This window comes from Artemia sp. Qi Xiang Cuo, chromosome 19, assembly GCF_049724085.1.
Source record: "Artemia sp. Qi Xiang Cuo chromosome 19, ASM4972408v1, whole genome shotgun sequence".
In the NCBI taxonomy this organism is placed as follows: domain Eukaryota; kingdom Metazoa; phylum Arthropoda; class Branchiopoda; order Anostraca; family Artemiidae; genus Artemia; species Artemia sp. Qi Xiang Cuo.
The window spans coordinates 5,679,972-5,699,208 of NC_142812.1; the positions used below are offsets into that span (position 1 = coordinate 5,679,972).

The window sequence follows — 19,237 nt, forward strand, 5'->3', positions numbered from 1 at the left end:
AAGCCAATGATTCACTACTTGCCCCCGAAGCCTAAAACTTAACCTGACAATCTGCGCTGTTGCTGCTACAATTGCAGCATGAGCAAGCTAAGTCTACTTTGCCTCAAATATAACACCTATTAATTTTCTGATATGTTGATGCTGGCTGATGACAATGATTGCCTCAAATATAACACCTATTAATGTTCTAAAATATGTTGATGCTGATGGTAATGATTCTATATCTGAGGACAATGGAACATTAAAAGCAAAGCTTCTGGCCTATTCCAAGCAAAGCTTCTTTTAAAGATAAGATAAGTTTTATTCTTCATAAGATACACATACAATATTACATGTTATTACTCCCCCAAAGGCTTAGTAACCTCTTCGGCTTAGTAACCTCTTTACGTTTGTAGTAGTTTTTGTTTTATTATTAATAAATTGATTGATTGATCTATCAAAGACTGATTAGCACATAGACGCTTTACTAGGAATCCCTAAACTATGTTACTCTTATTAATCCCTACAAGTTACTCTTGCTAAAATAGGAAAAGATGCTCAAACAGTGACATTTTAAATCCAGCTACTAGGAATCACTAAACTACGTTTCTCTTGTTAATCACTAAAAGTTATAAAACAAACAATAAAATAAATAAGTTGTCATATTGAAAATTTTTGTTTCAAATTCAATAGAATTGACCGTGAGCTGAAGTAAAAAGGTAGGGAGACCTATCTTTTGATTGGAATCGACCAGGTGAAAGAAAAACTAATTGCTTGTGCAAGGAATTTTAGAACTATTAGGTAGGAAAACCTGCGAGTTACAAGGTTACGAAAGATAGTAGTTTTTGGAATATTAACTTAATCAGGTTGAAGAATTGACATCTTAGGCGAGATAAATTTCAGTACGTTTTAAGAATTGTACAAAAGCTTTCCTTCGTGGAAATAGAGACATTAAGATTTTATGAGACTTATTCCCGAACAGCGATTCGTAGAAACAGGTTTTGTTGGAATTCGACACTTTAGTAACGATATTCTGGAATTTAGGAACCAATAGAAAGATTGCAAGCTAATGGGAAACATACCCGGAAGAATAACACATTCCAACTCTCTTAGAAGAAAAGTGTAACTGTGTTTATTGCAAAGTTATCACTTGGTAATCACTACAAGTTACTTTTGCTAAAATAGGAAAAGATGCTTAAACAGCGACATTTTAAAGCCTTATTAAAATTTAAAGCATTTGGGCTGTAAAGCTTAAAGGTCTAAAGTTTCTCGATTAACGTCTCCTTGGCTGTACGTATTGGTACTCCCCCATCCAAATTTCAAGTGAGTAATGACAGCTGACACTAGTGCAGCAGATAGGTGAGACTTGTAAAAGTGATGGACGCCTCTGGAAACCCATCCACTCTGTCCCCTAATTTTTCACAACATAAATTTCAAACTGACTGGAGGCCCAAGAAGGGAAATACGCCCCTGAGAATCATTATTTTCATGTCACATTCACCCAGAGTACTTGCACCCTGAATTTCAATCTGATCGGTATAAAAAAAGGAAAAAAACCTGCGTACCTTCCTGGTGAGAAGTCGGCGATTGGGAGTTAGTTTTGGAGAGTCCTAGGACCTAATGTTATGTGTCTGATCATGTACATAAACTAAACTTGGTGAAGAGGAAGATTTATCCGAGGGACCACGGGCCTGTTTAGTGCTTAAAATCATACAGGATGAAAATCATTTTACGTTTCCGGTTTAAGAAATGTGCAACATCTGGAGATGGGAAGGATGGTGGTGCCGAAGCACCGCCATCCTGCAATTTGGTTATCCAATAATATAATTTGAAATCCTAGCGTGATTCCTTTAAAAAAAAAGAAGGTGCAACCTTTTGACTACCATCCTGCTAAACCCTTGGCATAGTAAAGGGGGAAGAGGGGGATGATGAAAAGGCTAGGGGCCAAATTTGTACCACTACCAATACGGATTGAAATCCCTTGTGCAACATGCAACTACCATCCTGCTAAAAAATTGGTATTATAGGGGGTGAGGAGGGTATGATAAAGGGTCTAAGGGCACAATTTCTACCAACACAGAGTCCCTTGGGTGATTCCGCTTGAAACAAGGTGCAGCGTGTCTTCTTTTATTCCAAAAAGCAGGTGGGAATGAAGGGATGGTTAAAGGGACAATGGGCCCCTTCGTGCCTCAAATCCTACTGGTTGAAACCCATTGCAAAAATTGGTTTATAAAGGTCTAATATGCCTACCTTTCTTCTAAAAACTTGGGAGAAGGGGGATGGGGTGTTGGAAGGGACAAGGGGCTACTTTGGAATTCCAGTCATAACAATTAAAAATCTTAGCGTGATTTTGGTCTAAAAGAAAATGTAACATACCCACCTTTATACAAAAGAGTTTGCAGTAGGATAGACGTGAGGGGGAGGGCACTGGTAAACCTTGGCACGTCAATTATACAAACAAAATACTCTTGGGCAGTTCGGGCTCAAAAAAGTGCAATATACCAAGCTTTTGACTGAAAGTTGGGACAGGATCAGTAGAGGAAGGGGGAAGGGGTGTACGAGCAGGTTCATAATTCAATTTTTTCCAGTGTGTAGGCTACTGGTAAGACATTGTCAGTCTCTCGAAGATGAAGTATCTCACGAACGATTTATTTTACCCTAAAACAGATGTACTAAGCATCCCTTTTACATCTACCTTGTACAGCTAGTATACTATACTAACTGTACTATACTATACCAAATGTATTATACTAGCACTTCAAGGAGAATCGATCATCGTTAAATTTAAAATTGTATCTCTCTAAGTTGGAATTGATTTTCTTGCGGTGGGACAACTTTCTAATATCACTACTAAGAAAGGGACAAAAGAAAACCACTTGGAAAACCCCATTTCTTTAGCAATAAGAGAACTATTAAATTTGTCTACCTCAGTCCCAACACAAAAAAAGAAGACATAAATCCATATGAATTACGAACAAATATGACATGTAAATGTAGATGGCAGATCTTACAGACCCGCTGGAAAATGCTGTTTTTTTTTTTATTTCTAACGAAAATTTGTCTGGTACTTATGTATCATAGCGACCCCACTTAAGAAGTTAAGTTAATTTTAATGAAATATACCAAAATATGATTAAAATATAAAACTTTTAATTGCCTCTCCTTCAGTCCTTAGCAAATTCCAAATCTTCAATTTTAGCATCCATGGTCAGACACTATTCTCTATCACTACACATCGTAAACTAAATTAATTTCATCCATGGCCAGAGAAACCGATTCTACTCAGATCAAGAACCTTAATGGGGTCGCTATAATACATAAGTATCCCTTTTCTGACAAAAACAGTGTAATGAACCTCCTTAAACGGGACGACAATTCCCAAAAAAAAAGCAAAAAAAAGTCCAATCTACGACGTATTTAACCAAATAAAAGATTCTACAAAAAAAAACACTACAAAAAGAAGGCACTGTAACTTAATTACGAATGGGTATTAAACCACGAACAGATTGAGCAAATAAGGGTTTGAGAGCTCCCAATTGACATTAAGAGGGGTTAAATTTAGTTAAACAATTTTTTTTAGTATTATTTATCAAAAAGCATCAATCAGAATCAAGAAATAGTGCTTGACTTAAACTTAGCGACTGAGTGAAATAAGTTGGAAAATTTTGAGAAAATTAAGCTCACCTAAGTGACTTAAAAGCAACTCTGAGCCTGAATTAGAATAGGGCCCGACTTTTTGAAATTTTGTCGCCTGACACGAGGATCGTTTCGTTTATTTAAAAAAAAGTCATTTGTAAAATCAATATAGCCCAACTTTTCAAAAAAGTTCTTTTTTTCTTGGCTGTATCCCTATATGTGAATAGTATCTCTGTGAATAGTTTGTTCATTTTGTACTGGACATTCGTAACAGAACAGAAGATAATTCGTCTGCACCATATTTGGCACTATAGGGTGCACTATATATTTTTTTTATCTATATTATCTACATTATTCATTGTCAATTATATATATATATATATATATATATATATATATATATATATATATATATATATATATATATATATATATATATATATTGTGTAGATTTATCTTCTTGTTTAAATGCGCTTATTTTACAATTATTTGCCGATTTTCCTTTTTTTTGTCCGGTATGAGAAACAATCTTTAGATTCTGGAGGAGAGAGGAGGTCCTGGGAGACATAATATCCTCCCACCTGAATACTGGGATTTCTTCAGAACAAAATTACAAAACCTTCTTCAAGACGAACGGCAAAAAGTCCCTACTCTAAATAAAGAGCGTTAAATAGCGCAATCAAAACGAAGCATTAAACATCAAGCAATTTGAAGCAATATCTATAATCCCCTGTTGAAAATGCTGAAAAGGGGCGAGCGCACTTTAAATTTAAAGAATATAACAAAGGCATAATAAAAAAATCTAAAAATTACAAAAAAAAAAAAAAACACGGCAGCAAGTAATCCAAAGTGACATATTACAAATACCAAGATTCAGTTATGCTACTGCCAGATCCAAAAACCTCCCTTGCATAAATGTGCGGCCTGAACCATTTCCTATATTAGTTGTTCAAATTATATTTCTAATATTAGGCTACTATGCTTTTTTATAACAAAATAGAAAATACAATTTTCGTAATTTTTCTGACTCAGGAATGAAATCTTTAGTTTTCATTTGTGTGTAATTTCCTCCTATATTTTCACTAATATATCATGCAAATATACAAATATAATATGATACAATATATAATACATTATGTGAGCTCACAAAGATGTCAAGAAAAAATAGACTTGCTAGGTTTCAGCCAGTGCCCCTGTTTTCTGTCCCTTCTCAGCAGACCGGACGATTATGCATATATATATATATATATATATATATATATATATATATATATATATATATATATATATATATATATATATATATATATATATATATATATATATATATATATATATATATATATATATATATATATATATATATATATAATATATATATTTATTTATAACTTCCAGAAATCACATACCCTAGGTGGCGCGTTCCAGGCGTGGCGGAAATTCCCCCACACGTAACGGAAATTGTGCCAAGCGTGACCGAAACTGCGCCAAGCGTGGTGGAAACTATCCCAAGTATGGCTGAACTCTGCGGCGCACATGGCGTTCTGAGCAGCGTTGCCAACACGGTACTATTGTACCGTTTTTGGTATAATTTAGAGGTCCTGGCACAGTGTAGTACATTTGGAAATTATTGGTACAATCAGATTTCCCGGTACATTTAGGTATTGCTTGCTCCTTTTTTATTCAAATATCTGTTCCGAGTTTCAGTTTATTGAAAGTTTTCTCATTGTTAGGGAAAATGTTTAACTTGCTGTTCCGAATGTACCAATTACTTCCTTGCGGTACAATTTTAATCGGAAAACTGGTACAGTTTATTTCAAAGCGTGGGCAACACTGGTTCTGAGACGTACACCAGGAACCAGGAGGCACCAGGAGGTTTATTATCAGAATAGATATGTTATGTAGCACTTTCTGTCAAAATATTCTTTTAAACTCATCCTATTGAAGGTAAAACAGTTAATCGATCCGTCCAATCAGCTTCATCTGAGCTGGGTCTCAATATAAGTAGAAGCCCGCCCCCTCATATAAAATTAGTTATTCCTCCTATTCTTGAACGTAGAGACAGCTAGAGTTTCGAGCTTCTTAATTTCGCTTGTCGTATTTTGCAAGGCCAGATAAAAACCTTCTTTGTACAAACAATTGTTGGTTGATAACAATAGAAAGGAAAAACAAAATCAAAACTTGTTTTTAGATTTCTCTGGATCACACTATATGAGCTAGTGCTCCACTATCTATTTTTTTTAGTTTGTAAATACACGAAATACAAGTCGTTAATTTTTGTGAGCGTTAATGTTCGGTGACATTTCGGAGAAGACGATGTTCTGCTGGGGAAATCCAGGGAAAATGCTGATAAATTCGGGGAAGTGGAACCATGGTTAAAAGCGGAAAAAAATTGCTCAACCAAATTCAACCGATAACATATCAACCGATATGTCAATTCGTTTTATTATCACTGAAACATTTTACTCGACGGCACAACTAACTAAGCCACATTATTTCTTTTATCATGAAAATCATGAAAAAGTTCACTAATTTTTTCAATAAAAAAGATTACGGAAAACAATATGATTTTGATTGATAAGAAAAATTATGAACTACTTGTAAAGTATACGCGGGGTAAAGGCCATAGTAAAGTTTCCATAACGTGATAAAAAAAATCCTTCTATTAGTTTTCCATGTGTCTCTTTTAAAGACCTTCGGGGATGTGCGCAAGGGAGGGGCTTGGGGTCCAGACCTCGGGATTTTTTGGTACTAATTATTTAAACTATCAAATAGTTATTATTTCATATTATTAGCCCCCCCCCTCCACAAAAAAAGCTAGTGGGCCCTTACACAAATTCCTGTGTTCATTCCTGCCATACAGAGGTGTTATTTTGTCCTTTTTTTGAATATTTTCCTCCAGTTCTTTTTCAGTAAATAACAGTTTTTCGCTCTTACACCGTTCTTACGGGAGCTAAGGCATTACACCAGCCGACTTACAGCAAGGAAATAAAAAAAAATTAATCGATTTACATTCCGTAAATATACAAGAATTTATTTCAGGCAATTCTTGCAAGTACAATACCATATTTACACAATGTAGAAAAAAAATAATTCGGAAACTTACCTAGAATAATATCGAAACGAATTTTGCTTTTCAATAGCTTTCTTAAGGGCTTTCAGCTTTTTCAAGATTTGAGATAAAATTACATTTCTTCTTCTTCCTCTTGCTTCAAAAAACTGTCCCAACGACCTTCTTAATCCATTCTCATCCAAACGTCTTCCATAGTATTTGTCTTTGCATTTGTACTTTCCTGCAACCGGATCATAAACCTAGAAAAAAAATTCTGAGTAGAAATTTTCTTAATTCTATACTATAAAGCGTGAAAAAAAGTAAAACCGAAAAAGGTAATTTCGGAGACCACACTGCCTTTCTATGACGATAAATAAAAGTTCAAAATAGGGATAAAATCCTTTTGTGAAATTTATTATACACTGTCTATTAAAAAGGATTTTATCCTTAATTTGAACTTTTATTTATCATAACCAAAAAAGACAATAATAATACATATGTAGTAGCTCTCATATTAAAACAAAATAAATATACAATGAGAATAATAAAAAAGCAGTGAAATACAGTTTTGGACTGCCGGACAAAACTAGTGCTACGTCATCTAAACATCGGAAACCTGAGAATAAGGGGAGGAAGGAGAAAAATATATAAAAATAGCAAATATATATAAAATATATAAATATATAAAAACATACAAAGAGAAAAATAGGGATTATTTTACTAATTGGTTTTAGCGTACTTGTGTACATAATGGCACTCACTCGAGAATTGAAGTTAGGTTAATCCAAATGAAACATACCAAAATATGATGAAAATACAACACTGGAAACAAATTTGGGCTATATATTTGCACATTAGGGGGGAGGGGTGTGTAAAGTATAGCGGATCTGCGTGCAAAAGGTGTTAGCTACAATTATTCAGCATATTATAAAGTAAGAATTTTTTTCTAACTTCACGCTCTCCAAATACTTTACCCCACCCCATCCCGCTAATGTGCAAATATATAACCCAAATTATATAAGTCCAATGTATTCTGTCATCCGTCATTTGTTTTCCACTCAGCAAAAGCTAATATTGTCTCTCAATACAGACATATAAAACCTGCCTGTTCTCGAGTGTGTACCATTATGTATACAAGTACCGGTTTCAGGATTAAGCAATTCAAACAATTTATTAAGTCACTTAAACTTGAAGAAAAATGACATAAAAAGGTATATTCAAAGCAAAGAAGAAATGATATCATGCAAGGATTGTGAGCCCCAACCCCACCCAAGCAAAGCAAAGCTAAAATGCCTGAGATGGACAGAAGAGGGGGTCACCAAAAAAATCTCTCAAATCTGCAAGGCCGTATCCAGGGGGGGGGGTGGGCGGTTACCCGGTTAAACCCCCCCCCCAAATTTTTGACCGAGTCAAAAATAAGTCGAAAATTAGTAAAACCTAGGTAAAAATCAATAAAATTAGTCGAAAACTGATTCAAAAATTAGTAGCACCCCCCCCCCGAAAAAGTCAAAAATTAGTAACCCCCCCCCCCGAAAAAAAAATCCTTGATCCGCCCTTGCAAATCTGGCTTTCTCTGTATAATAAGCTCAAGGTTTTATTCATATTTTGGGAACACACCAAAACTTCGCATTTAAGTTTCAATGCGAATTACATACGCAATACCACCAAACCAATGTTGCCAACGGTTTGAAATAAACTGTACAAGCTTTCCGATTAAAATTGTACCGCAAGAAAGAATTTTGTACCATCGAAACAGGAGGTTAAAAAATTGTCATAACAATAAGAAAATTTGGTACTGGTGCATTATATGGACATTTCTAAAAAGTCATGTTTGGTTAATGCTAATGAAATAAAATAGGATGAATATATAATAGTTTATAAACAAATTAAGGCTATATATTTTCACACTAGGGTGGAGCAAAGCAAACTATATATTAGATATCTAACCTAACCTAGGTACCTTTTTCCCGCTTAAACCCCAAAAAACAATAGTTTAAATGCTATAACTTGTTGAGAAACCACGGCTGTGCCGTCATCTATGTATATTGGTCTCTTCAGAATAACTTGTTTGACGGGTTTTCCGTGACTGGTTTCCTTGTACAATATATAAAAGTGTCCATATAACGCACCAGTACCAAAAATTTTCCATAAACTAAAATTTTGAACAGATATTTGAGTCAAAAAGGAGCAAGCAAAACCTAATGCACCGGGAAATCTGATTGTACCAGAGGCGCCAATTAGGGGGGCGAGGGGGGCCTTGCCCCCCCTACACTTTGAAAATTACCTTCTTATTTATATTTCACAGCTATTTTCTATTTTAGCTATGTGCTATATTAAACCAGCAACTGGTCCAATAAATACGACCAACAAACTGGTGCCCTAATTATATAATCTTGTTTTGAAATGTCTAAGAGCGAGCGTGTCTACACTATTTTATTTCCGAGTAGGGTTCATTCAAAACTAAGCTTCATGTGGTCAGTACCCGTTTGTTATTGTTCTTGTGAAGAATTCGTTGTAAACTATGAGTTTTGTATATTGCCTTTTTTAGTAGCTGGGAAAGGAAATGTGTTCTAGGGTTTCAAGGGGTTTTGGTCAGCAGATTCTTGACGTTGTTGAATAGTTTATGGGATAACTAGTCTCAGTGGAGTGTATGGGACTGTCGTGAACAGGAAATGTAAGTGATTGGTTTATGGGGTTTCTACGCGGGGTAGTGTCACCGTGGTATTGGGGAGTTATCTTTTATGTGTGTTTCTCCGTGTTTATTCTTTTGTTCTCAAGCCGTGTCTGATTTATGTCTTTATAAAATACTCGTTCAACTTTTAGTAAAAAGCGACAACAAACTGTGGATTTTTTTTCGGTGAAAGTGTGGAAGAAAATTCGAGAAACTTTAGTGCAAGAAACTGGCACTAGTGTCAGCGCCCAAAGTATCGGGCTAGTTGAGATAAATTCCCCCACCTGTGACATAATTTCGGAAACAAGCGGAACAATAAATGGCTCCGATCAACATGAAAGTTCGGTCTGCATCGCTGAACCCCTTGCGGGTTCCAGTAGCAGTCAAGAAACTCTCTCAGATATCTCTAGGACGCGTCACGACAAACCAGCTCAACTTATTCTTGAGAGATATCCGGCTTCCATTTCTAACGGAAGGAAATTCAGTGCACATTACTATCAGACTTATGAATGGATTGAATACTCAAAAAACTTGAATTCCGTGTTTTGTTTTGCTTGCCGCCATTTTTCTATGGGGACTCTAAGGGCTGGAGAAACTGCTGGAAAAAGGGCTTTCAGTGAGTCAGGATTTTGCAAGTGGAAAGACAGTTCTGCTCTATTAAAGCAACATGATGGTTCTGAAAGACATAGGCATTTTATGTCAGCATGGACGGAATTTAAGATAATGAGTACTGGTACTTCGAAATCTATAGCGAATGTCTTAATTCAGTACAGATCTCAAGAGGTTCAGGAAAATAAAGATCATGTGAAGTACATTTTTCGCGCTATTTGCTTTCTTGGCCGCCAGGGTCTTGCTTTGAGGGGTCATGACGAATCGGAAACATCTGAAAACCGGGGTAATTTGGTTGAATTGATGGAGGAAATGTCTAAAGTCGACGAAAAGCTGAAGGCCAAGTTACAGCGCCGATATGGTCACTATTGCAGTCATCGATACCAAAATGAGGCAGTTACACTGATAGGAAATGCCTTGCGCCAAGATATTATTTCAGAAGTAAAATCAGCTAATTACTTTGCTATTCTTGTCAACAAGACAAAAGACGTTTCTAGAAAAGAACAATTAGCGATCCTACTCAGGTACACATCAAATGGAAAAGCAGCGGAACGACCAATCGGCTGCTATCATATGCAAAAATTAAACGCCAAGAGCTTATCCACCTCGATTTGTGAAACTACAGAAAAGCTTGGTGTAGATTTGATGCTGTGTATTGCCCAATGTTATGATGGCGCATCTGTTATGAGTGGGGAATTTAACGGAGTTCAAGCCAAGTTTATGGAGAAGGTGCCTCATGCAGTTTATGTACACTGTCACGCCCACAGATTGAACTTGGTTTTGACTGACTGCCTAAAAAATATCAGTGAACTTTCTGAATTTTTCTCTTTGGTTCAAAGACTTTACGCATTTATATCATGCAGCAATACTCGTCACGAGCTATTTGTGTAATCCCAGCGTATTAGCAGGCAACCATTGTTGAAGCTTGAGAGGACCGTCCAGACACGCTGGCTTTACACTTTCCAATCTGGTTTGACGGTAAAGTTAAGTCTTTATTTTAAGGTTGCTGTGCTTGCCGCAGTATCTGATAGTTTCAATAGTGAGGCAGCGTGTGAGGCAAAAGGACTACTGGACAAAATCAATCCTGCCTCTTTTGTTTCAACTTTACCAATAGTGGAAAAAGTATTAGTCATTGTAAATTATTTATCAGAGCAACTTCAATCCGGAAGTTTGTTGATTTATAAGGCACTTGCACTGATTTCTGGGACATATGAGACACTCTAAAAGCTGAGAAATGATAACGAATGGAACAACTTAAGCAAAAACATATCTAAATTCTTAGCTTTAAACGATATCCAGGAATCGAAATCTCCACAATCTAAAACCAGTGCTCGAAACAAGAGAAGTCAAGCCATTTCCATTCGTCTCAAAGCCTTTCTTTCAAACTCAACAACCGGTAAACGCAATATCAGTCAGCCAGTTAAATCAGACTGCGGTAAACTTCTGTACTTTGAGGTAATAGATCGTTTCACGAGTGAGATGGACCAACGTTTCATGCAGAATATGCCTCTGCTCGACGCTTTATCTGCCTTCGACCCCTCAAGTTCCAATTTTCTTGAAATTTCAAAAGTGGAACGAGTTATGTGTCATTATCAAGAGATTCTAGGTGTTGACGACCATGCCATAGAATCCCAGCTTTCTCTTGCAAAGCTGCATCTGTCAAAAGGTGATATTTCAAAAATGGATCTTCTTCGAGCTATCGAAATCTTATCCGACCTCCCAGTTGCCTATTCTGCAGTGCTAAAACTGATGAAGCTAGTTGCTACTTTGCCTGTGACCACTGCCAGTATTGAACGATTCTTCTCGGCATTTGGGCGTTTGAAAGACTATCTGCGATCGACGATGGGAAACGACAGACTCAGTGATCTCATGATAATGGCCATTGAAAAAGAGGAGGTAAAGAAACTGGATTTGGATAGATTAGTCAACGATTTTTCCAAGCAGCGACCTCACAGCTACCCCCTCTTTTAGGTATGTTTGCTAAATTTTGTTCTTTTTTTTGCATCTTAATTAAAAAAAAAATCGAAAAAAAAATCCTTGCCCCCCCCTACAGTTTCGTGAATTGGCGCCACTGGATTGTACGGAAAAATTTTAAAATGTACTGCGCAGTGCCAGGACCTCTAAATTGTACCAAGAACGGTACAATTATATCGCGTTGGCAACATTGCACCAAATTAAATTTCATCAAGACTCAAACTCTTTCATAGTCCATAACTAACATCCATAAAATGATCATAAACAAACACCTCGAGATATGATTTGGGTAATGAAGCCTGCCGTATTTCTGAAAAGGCTTTATTTTTCCAAAGTTTCGCATTTTTAATGGCAGCTTCACCAAAAGAGTATTTCCTGCCAAGGGCATACACAGGGCGGGTGGGGAGGGAGGGGGTGTTTATCAGCTCTCCCTGAAATCCTGAACTGTTTTGAATTGCTGGGCGCATTTTATTCAGATTATCATATTTTTAGATATAATTTGACCGCCCCCCCCCAACCAAAAAAATTACTGCGTATGTACAGAGCCGTATCCAGGATTTTTTCGAGGGGGGGGGGGGTACAATAAAAAACTTTAAAAAACACATCAAAAATGTGGGTACTAGTGCATTAGATGGTCACTTTTATATACTATGCAAGGAAACCAGTCATGAAATGACAGACGAAACCCGCCAGAGACCGGTTATTTTCAAAGAAACCAATGTTGAGATATGGAATACAGAGTGGTTTTACAACATTTAAACTGTTGTTTTTTGAGGTTTGGGGGGGAAAAGGTACCTAGCTCGGGTCACCTATTTATTACACGGTATGTTTTATCCCCCCCCCCACCCCTAATGTGCAAATATTTAGCCCAAATTTGTTTCTAAACTATTATACATTCATTCTATTTTATTCTACTTCATTAGCATTAACCAAACTTGACTTTTTAGAAGTGGCCATCTAATGCACAAGAACCAAAATTTGTTTATATTCATTATTGTTAAGTTTTTTCATGAGTAGGAATAACATTTCGGGGGGAGGGGAGGGGGTATAATCCCCTAGCCCCCTGGATACGGCCTTGCGTATGTGCATGTCTGTTGCCAGCTTCCCCAGAAGATTACGGTAAAGAGTTTCATAAACCATCTTCTTCTATGAGCCAATAAAGATTTGGCGGGAAGCTTTATTAGCCAAATTTGCTCGGGATTTAATCATAATACGTCAATAAGTGGGTATAGACCATGGCTGCACAACTTTTACACCCCCAAAAATTTCTAAAATATATTTTCGACGTAACACCTTAAATTAGGTATTGTTTTCATAGACCACACTGCCGTTCTATAACGAACAAATACACTTTCAAATGGGGATAAATCCATTTATTTAGACAGTGAAAAAACAGGTACAAAAGTCCAGATATTTCCATCACACATACAGCGATCGTCTTGAGTAGAAATACTAAATAATAAAATTGAAACTAGCATATTTATACACAACAAAATAAACAACTTTTCGGATCGTTCACAAAATAACGAAATTCCGGATTATTCACTAGATTATTTTCAGAGAGAGTTCATTGACGAAGTTCATTCAAAGTCTTGATGTAAATTTCCTTCTTTAATCTTGTCCAAATGTAAAACAAATTTCCAATGAAGGTGGCAAAGACTTTCCTGTCTTCTAATTGCAAACCAAATATTGAAAAATAGTTTCAATTTTATTATTTCAGTATTTTAATGAATCGGTCGCTGTATATGTGATCGAAATATCTGAACTTTTGTACCTGTTTTTCACTGTCTAAATAAATGGATTTTTCCCCATTTGAAAGTTTATTAGTTCTAAAATAAAATTCTATTAATGCAATTCGGCATGTTTTCTGAAACTTATTTTAGGGGAGGGAGGGGGCGTAAACTTGGAAAAGAATACCATATAGTAAGAATTGTGCCATCCGTATTAAACATCTTGATATTTAGGGTGGGGGTAGATCAAGGACTAAAATTCCCCTGTTATGTACCTGACAAATACAAATGCGGAAACACAAATGTATTTTTCAGAAGAGAATAAATGTAGATACAATTTAAACTAATATCTCCATGTGAACAAGGAAAAGACCTGACCGAAATACCTCCTGGAAAAAATTGCAATTTATCTTTTATGTTTTAAGAAAATTCATTCTGTTTTCAAAATTCAAAACAGTTGAAGCCTTTTGATTGACACCACTCAAATTATTTTTCCAAATTAGTCTGCACTGCTATACGATATTTCCGGTCGTATTTTAGTAAGGGGTTATCCTCTCTCTGTCAACGGGTGTATATCTCGGAGCGTCGCGCGGATCACATTTAACACGACGCTTGGTATACTTTTGTGATTACGCACCCGCTTACATTTAGTGTGGCACATTTTCGCTATGTCTTGTACACGTTTATAGAAAGTGTGGTTTTGTTCCAATTTTTTACTATTTATAAGCTCTGAAGGTCAGTTGACAACAAAGTTATCGGTAAAATTCATTTTTTAAGGAAAGTAATATTGACAGAAATGGTATCAACTAGGGACGCATGCAGAATGGGGGTTCTCAGGACCCGACTCAACAAAATTCCTGAATTCTCTTGAATTTCTGGGCACTTCTTATTCCAATTACCAAATAAATTTCTGATTCATTATCTTTCCCTCACCCCCCCCCCCAAAAAAAAAATCCAGCGTACGTGCCCGGTATCAACCATTTTCTATTTTTATTAAGTCTGCAGCTACGTTTTAACTGAAGTTTGGCCGCCGTCCCAGTCTGAATATGGCATAAACAAATATTTTTGGTAACTCAAATGTCATTTTTGGTGGGAGCGTCGGATGTTCTGCAACTTGTCATTCACTGCCTAAAAGTCACCTCTGACAGGTTCTTATTTTCTTTTAAGAACATCCTATTGCGAAAAATGACTGGCCAATAATTACACAAACAAAAATATGTTACGATTTTAATTATTTTGGCAATCAAAACCACAATTGATGCCAGAAAGACAACCACTCTCATAACGAAATATTTTGTTGACATGACGGTCTCAAGAGGATTTGAAGAATTCCCGTTTGGCGTAAAATAAAACACAAAATGCCGATGATTAAGAGTGAGAAGTTTGATGCGTTGCCAAATAGAAAATAAATCAGTCAAGAAAGACGCACTCAAAATACGTCTTAGAACATTCTTAAGTGCGCCCGATATTACACTGCTGAAGGTTCCAGCTGCACCAAAGGCGGCTGCATTTTGGTAAATTTTTCCGATTAACTAAACATTGAGATAGCTAAGAAATAGACTTATCAAGTGCATATTCAGGATTTTTGGTTAAAGGAGGGGAGGAGAGGATAAAAAACGCCTCGAAAATTTATTTGTGTATTTTTGTTGCATTTCTACGAGTCGGACAAAAATTTCAGGAGGGGGAGAGGGGTTCAAACTCCGTGAACACACCATAGAAACGGCCAAGGCCGTATCCAGGAAATTATTTCGGGGGGGGGGGGGTCTCCTCGGGTCGGACCTAATTTATGTCTAACGGTAAAAGAAGACAATAGATAGAAACATAAAATACTGTATATTGAAGTCAAGAAACGTAACAGTTACACAATGAATTCACAGAACAAAATCAATTCGACATGTTTTTTGAGTTGCGAACATGTCAATAACTGTACCAGTGTCAATAGCAAAATCCCTGTGCACTGACAGTAACGCTAGACCTGTCAAAGGTTTCTCACCGGTTGCATTTCGTAGCCATGTCTTAAGCCGTCGCAAGGTAGAGAAAGTCCTTTCCGGTGTAGCAGTTGAAATAGGCCAAGTACCTACAATTGTAAGAAGGTAGCTGATGTTTGGAAAGAATCCAGCATTGCACGTATCAAGTGCAGCCAAAGCCGAGACTGGCCTTTCTTTGTTGTTAACGTTCTGCCACTTCGTTTTCCAAAATTTCAATTCGTGGCTTAGGGCGTCTGACTCTGGTAAAAGATCGGAGTAAATGTCAGTATTCTAACTGATTTCTGCGTCAGACAACTTTCTTTTGTCTAAGTTCGCAGGTATGAAGCCGCTTAAAGTTGTCAAAATTGTACGATGACCGTAAGTCTCTTCTTGAGTTCTTACATGAAGTAGTCCATGAATGGAATATATATGGAAGCCCTGTACGCTTCTTTCGGCGAACCGATTGGTCGTTTCGACGACACTCTTGGAAACATCAATTCTATCTTCAGATCTCTGGCAAACTCTTCAATTTTTGAATACACCGAGTCAAACGAAGAGTCGTGTCTTCGCGTAGGGCCACGACTGTCTGCACCACAGTTTCAACATGGTCGCATGCAAGCGCCAAGTCACAGTCAATAGCTTGAAGAACTTTACACGGCGGCAACGTAAGACCAAAGAGTTCTTTTGCTACGAATAAACTGGTTAGGAACTGTTCTTATTCCATTGAGCTTGCTAACTGATGGGCCTTCGCGGAAGTCTCAGCATTCGCGTTTCCTTCTTGAAGCTCTTCCAGTGCTCCTAAAATTGGCTTATAGAGTTCCATGGGCGGTTAATGGCATCGTGCCTCTCCACCCACCGTATTTCACAAAGGGTAATGAGATTAGTTTTTCTAGATTCCGGCATGCATTGTCGAATTCTGTCTTTGAGTACCAGGATACAAGAGGGGGTTGAGCAAAAAAAGTTGCAGACAAGAGATATTGTCCCAAAACACGTTTTCATGATTGGAATGGAGCAAGCTGAAGCGATCGCCAGGTTGAGTATATGTGCTCCACAGTGGACATAAATTCCTCGTGGATACTGCTGTCTAATCCAAGCTTGGGTGCCTCTCAGGCGCCCACTCATAGCAGCTGCTCCGTCATATCCTTGTCTTACAAGCTTGCTCAAATCCAAACCATAGTTTTTTAAGGTTTCTAATATTGTGGTGGCCAGACCTTGTCCGGTTAAATCTGATACGGGAACAAACCCAAAAAAATCCTCGCGCAAAGCTCTGTTTGAAACATACCGAAAACAAATGGACAGCTGCTCTGTGTTTCTTATGTCAGATGTTTTATCCGTATCCACGCTTTCTATTGCGGGGCTTTTCTCTGGAAAGTATCGAAATAAATTGTTATCCGCCTGTCGCTTCCTCATTATTTTAGTGTTAGATACAGACTGACCTGAGATTGGATTGCACCAGCTAAGAGAAGGCTGAGCTGAAAAAGAAGATAGGCTGCCTAATCCTAATAATTGACTCTTTTATTCACTCAAAGGCAACTAGTTGAAGCTAAGCCGGTAATTATAGTGACCTTGTGATTTGGTAAGCTTATAATATGTGAGTTTTATAAAGAGGTCAAAGTGTTTAAAAAAGTAATTTTCTCGGACATTTCATGGGAGGGGGGATCAAAACCCCTACCCCCTCCCCCCTGGATACGGCCTTGAGCATGGGCACCCATATGGAGGGCAGGGCAGGGCTCTCTTGTTCGCCGGTGAGTCCATGCAAATTCAGTCCCAGATTTTGCATAGAAGTCCAGTGGACATTGTCCGTAACACATCATCCCAAAATCAATCCAATCTTTCATCGCTTAGTTCTACGACTATCTACCTTAGTTCTGCCCTAGGAATGACGTATGGACGGATGGTAGATAGACTTATCTAGCAACAAATGAAACGATATCATTTTTATACAATCCTAAAAAGGACTTATGCCTGATTTGCCTCTCACTGACTCGGACTATCTGTCTTAGCTTTTTCTACAATTAGTCATGGCTTGATGCCCACAACTACTTGATTTTAATTCAAAATCAACGGACTCGGTCTTTGGCCCCCCCCTGCTGAATGACAATGCCTTATATTTTTATATTTTGTTTTGAGATTTCTATTACACAGCATTGGAAGTGCCGATTGGAGCAGGTAAGCCCCCCCCTAAAATTCAGCTAATGGGCGCCCATGGCCTTGAGACATATCTTTAGAATTGGAATTTAATCCTCAATCCATATATAACATTCATTTGTATTGAAAATGAACTTTACGTCCACCTCTTCGCAGGGGCAAATCTCCAGCATTTGTATTGAGGGGAGGCAAGAGGGGTCCATATCCGGATATTCAAGAGGCAAGGAATATTTCCAATGTAACACCTTAAACTAGGCAAGGGATATAAAATACTTTTTCTCCACATTATTGGGGGAGGGCAACTGCCCCCCACCTAAACGACGCCCCTGCTATTTCTTTTTTGCGCCACTGTAATTTTCCTTAATTTCACAAGCCGTTTGCATAATATTTTGCTTTTTATAGCATTACGTAACATATCATTAATTATTTTTTATGCAAAATATATTCAAAGTTTTTATTCCTACTTCGATTCAAGAATATTCTATGTTCGATTCCTAATTCGCTAACTCTACAAACTGATTTAATGCTTTATCACAACATCTTGAGATACGATAGTACCAGCTAACTAGCCATTTTTTACACTTTATAAATTATTGAATCCTTATGGACGTGCCATAATTCCTGTTTCTTCTTTGCAAATGAAGAATTGGTAAAGTAGAAATTTTGTGTTTTTCCACATTTAGCTTGTGGAAAACCTTTGTAATGGCAAAAATGGAATTTAATGTCTCTGTATAGATGTCTAACAATATGGGTTCTTAATTTTCCCCTGTTATGCCACATGAACACCAATTTACAAAAATATAGGGGGAGGAGTGAAGAACTTTTTCCATTAAAAAAGGAAGGTAAAAAAAAGTATTCTTCAAAATTTTGGGGGAGGTGTATTTTTTTAAGAAAATACCATAAAAGGTATTTCTTAAAATGTAGAGGGGCAAAAAAAATCTATGTGACAATGGCAATTCGCCCCCCCCCCCCAAATTGGCGACTTTGTTGGGACGATGTAGCCATGTAAGTGTTACAAATAACTCATACCATAATCCAGTCCCATCTAAATCGTGCTTTTCACTGTAGAAAATTGGACTAAAAAGCAAATGAATAAAACGTATTTTCAAAAGAGCGGAGAGGGGGACAATTTACCCCCCCCCCCTCTCAATCAAAATAGATGAAATAATGCTTAATGTTGTTAATGTTTTATATTTAATTAGTAATTTACTATTGTTTTTATCCCTTTCCACAGACGAAAATTGTATTCACCCCATGGGTACACACAGCCTACGTTCTATTGCCTCATGCAGACGAGCCATTTTTCTCGCGTCGTTTTCCTCATATGCCGTTTAATCAGGTCAATTATTCGAAAATAGATTGTTGCATCTAAAAAGGCGTTACATTACACGGTTTGACATCAGAACTAGAAAATTGAAAGAATATATTTCATTTTTTTTTTCATCAATTATCCTAATGCGGTAGAAACCAT

At 37.1% G+C, this 19,237-nt stretch overlaps 1 protein-coding gene across 2 annotated transcripts in view; it reads right to left on the reverse strand.

Annotated features, from left to right (window-relative positions):
* The window catches only part of Ip6k (Inositol hexakisphosphate kinase), a 110,424-nt gene that overhangs the window by 19,031 nt on the left and 72,156 nt on the right, over positions 1-19,237 (reverse strand). For both annotated transcript variants that reach the window (XM_089105508.1, XM_089105507.1), the window contains exon 6: positions 6,722-6,927. In XM_089105508.1, the coding sequence (XP_088961634.1) occupies positions 6,722-6,927 (206 nt within the window). The remainder of the gene's footprint in view (positions 1-6,721; positions 6,928-19,237) is intronic.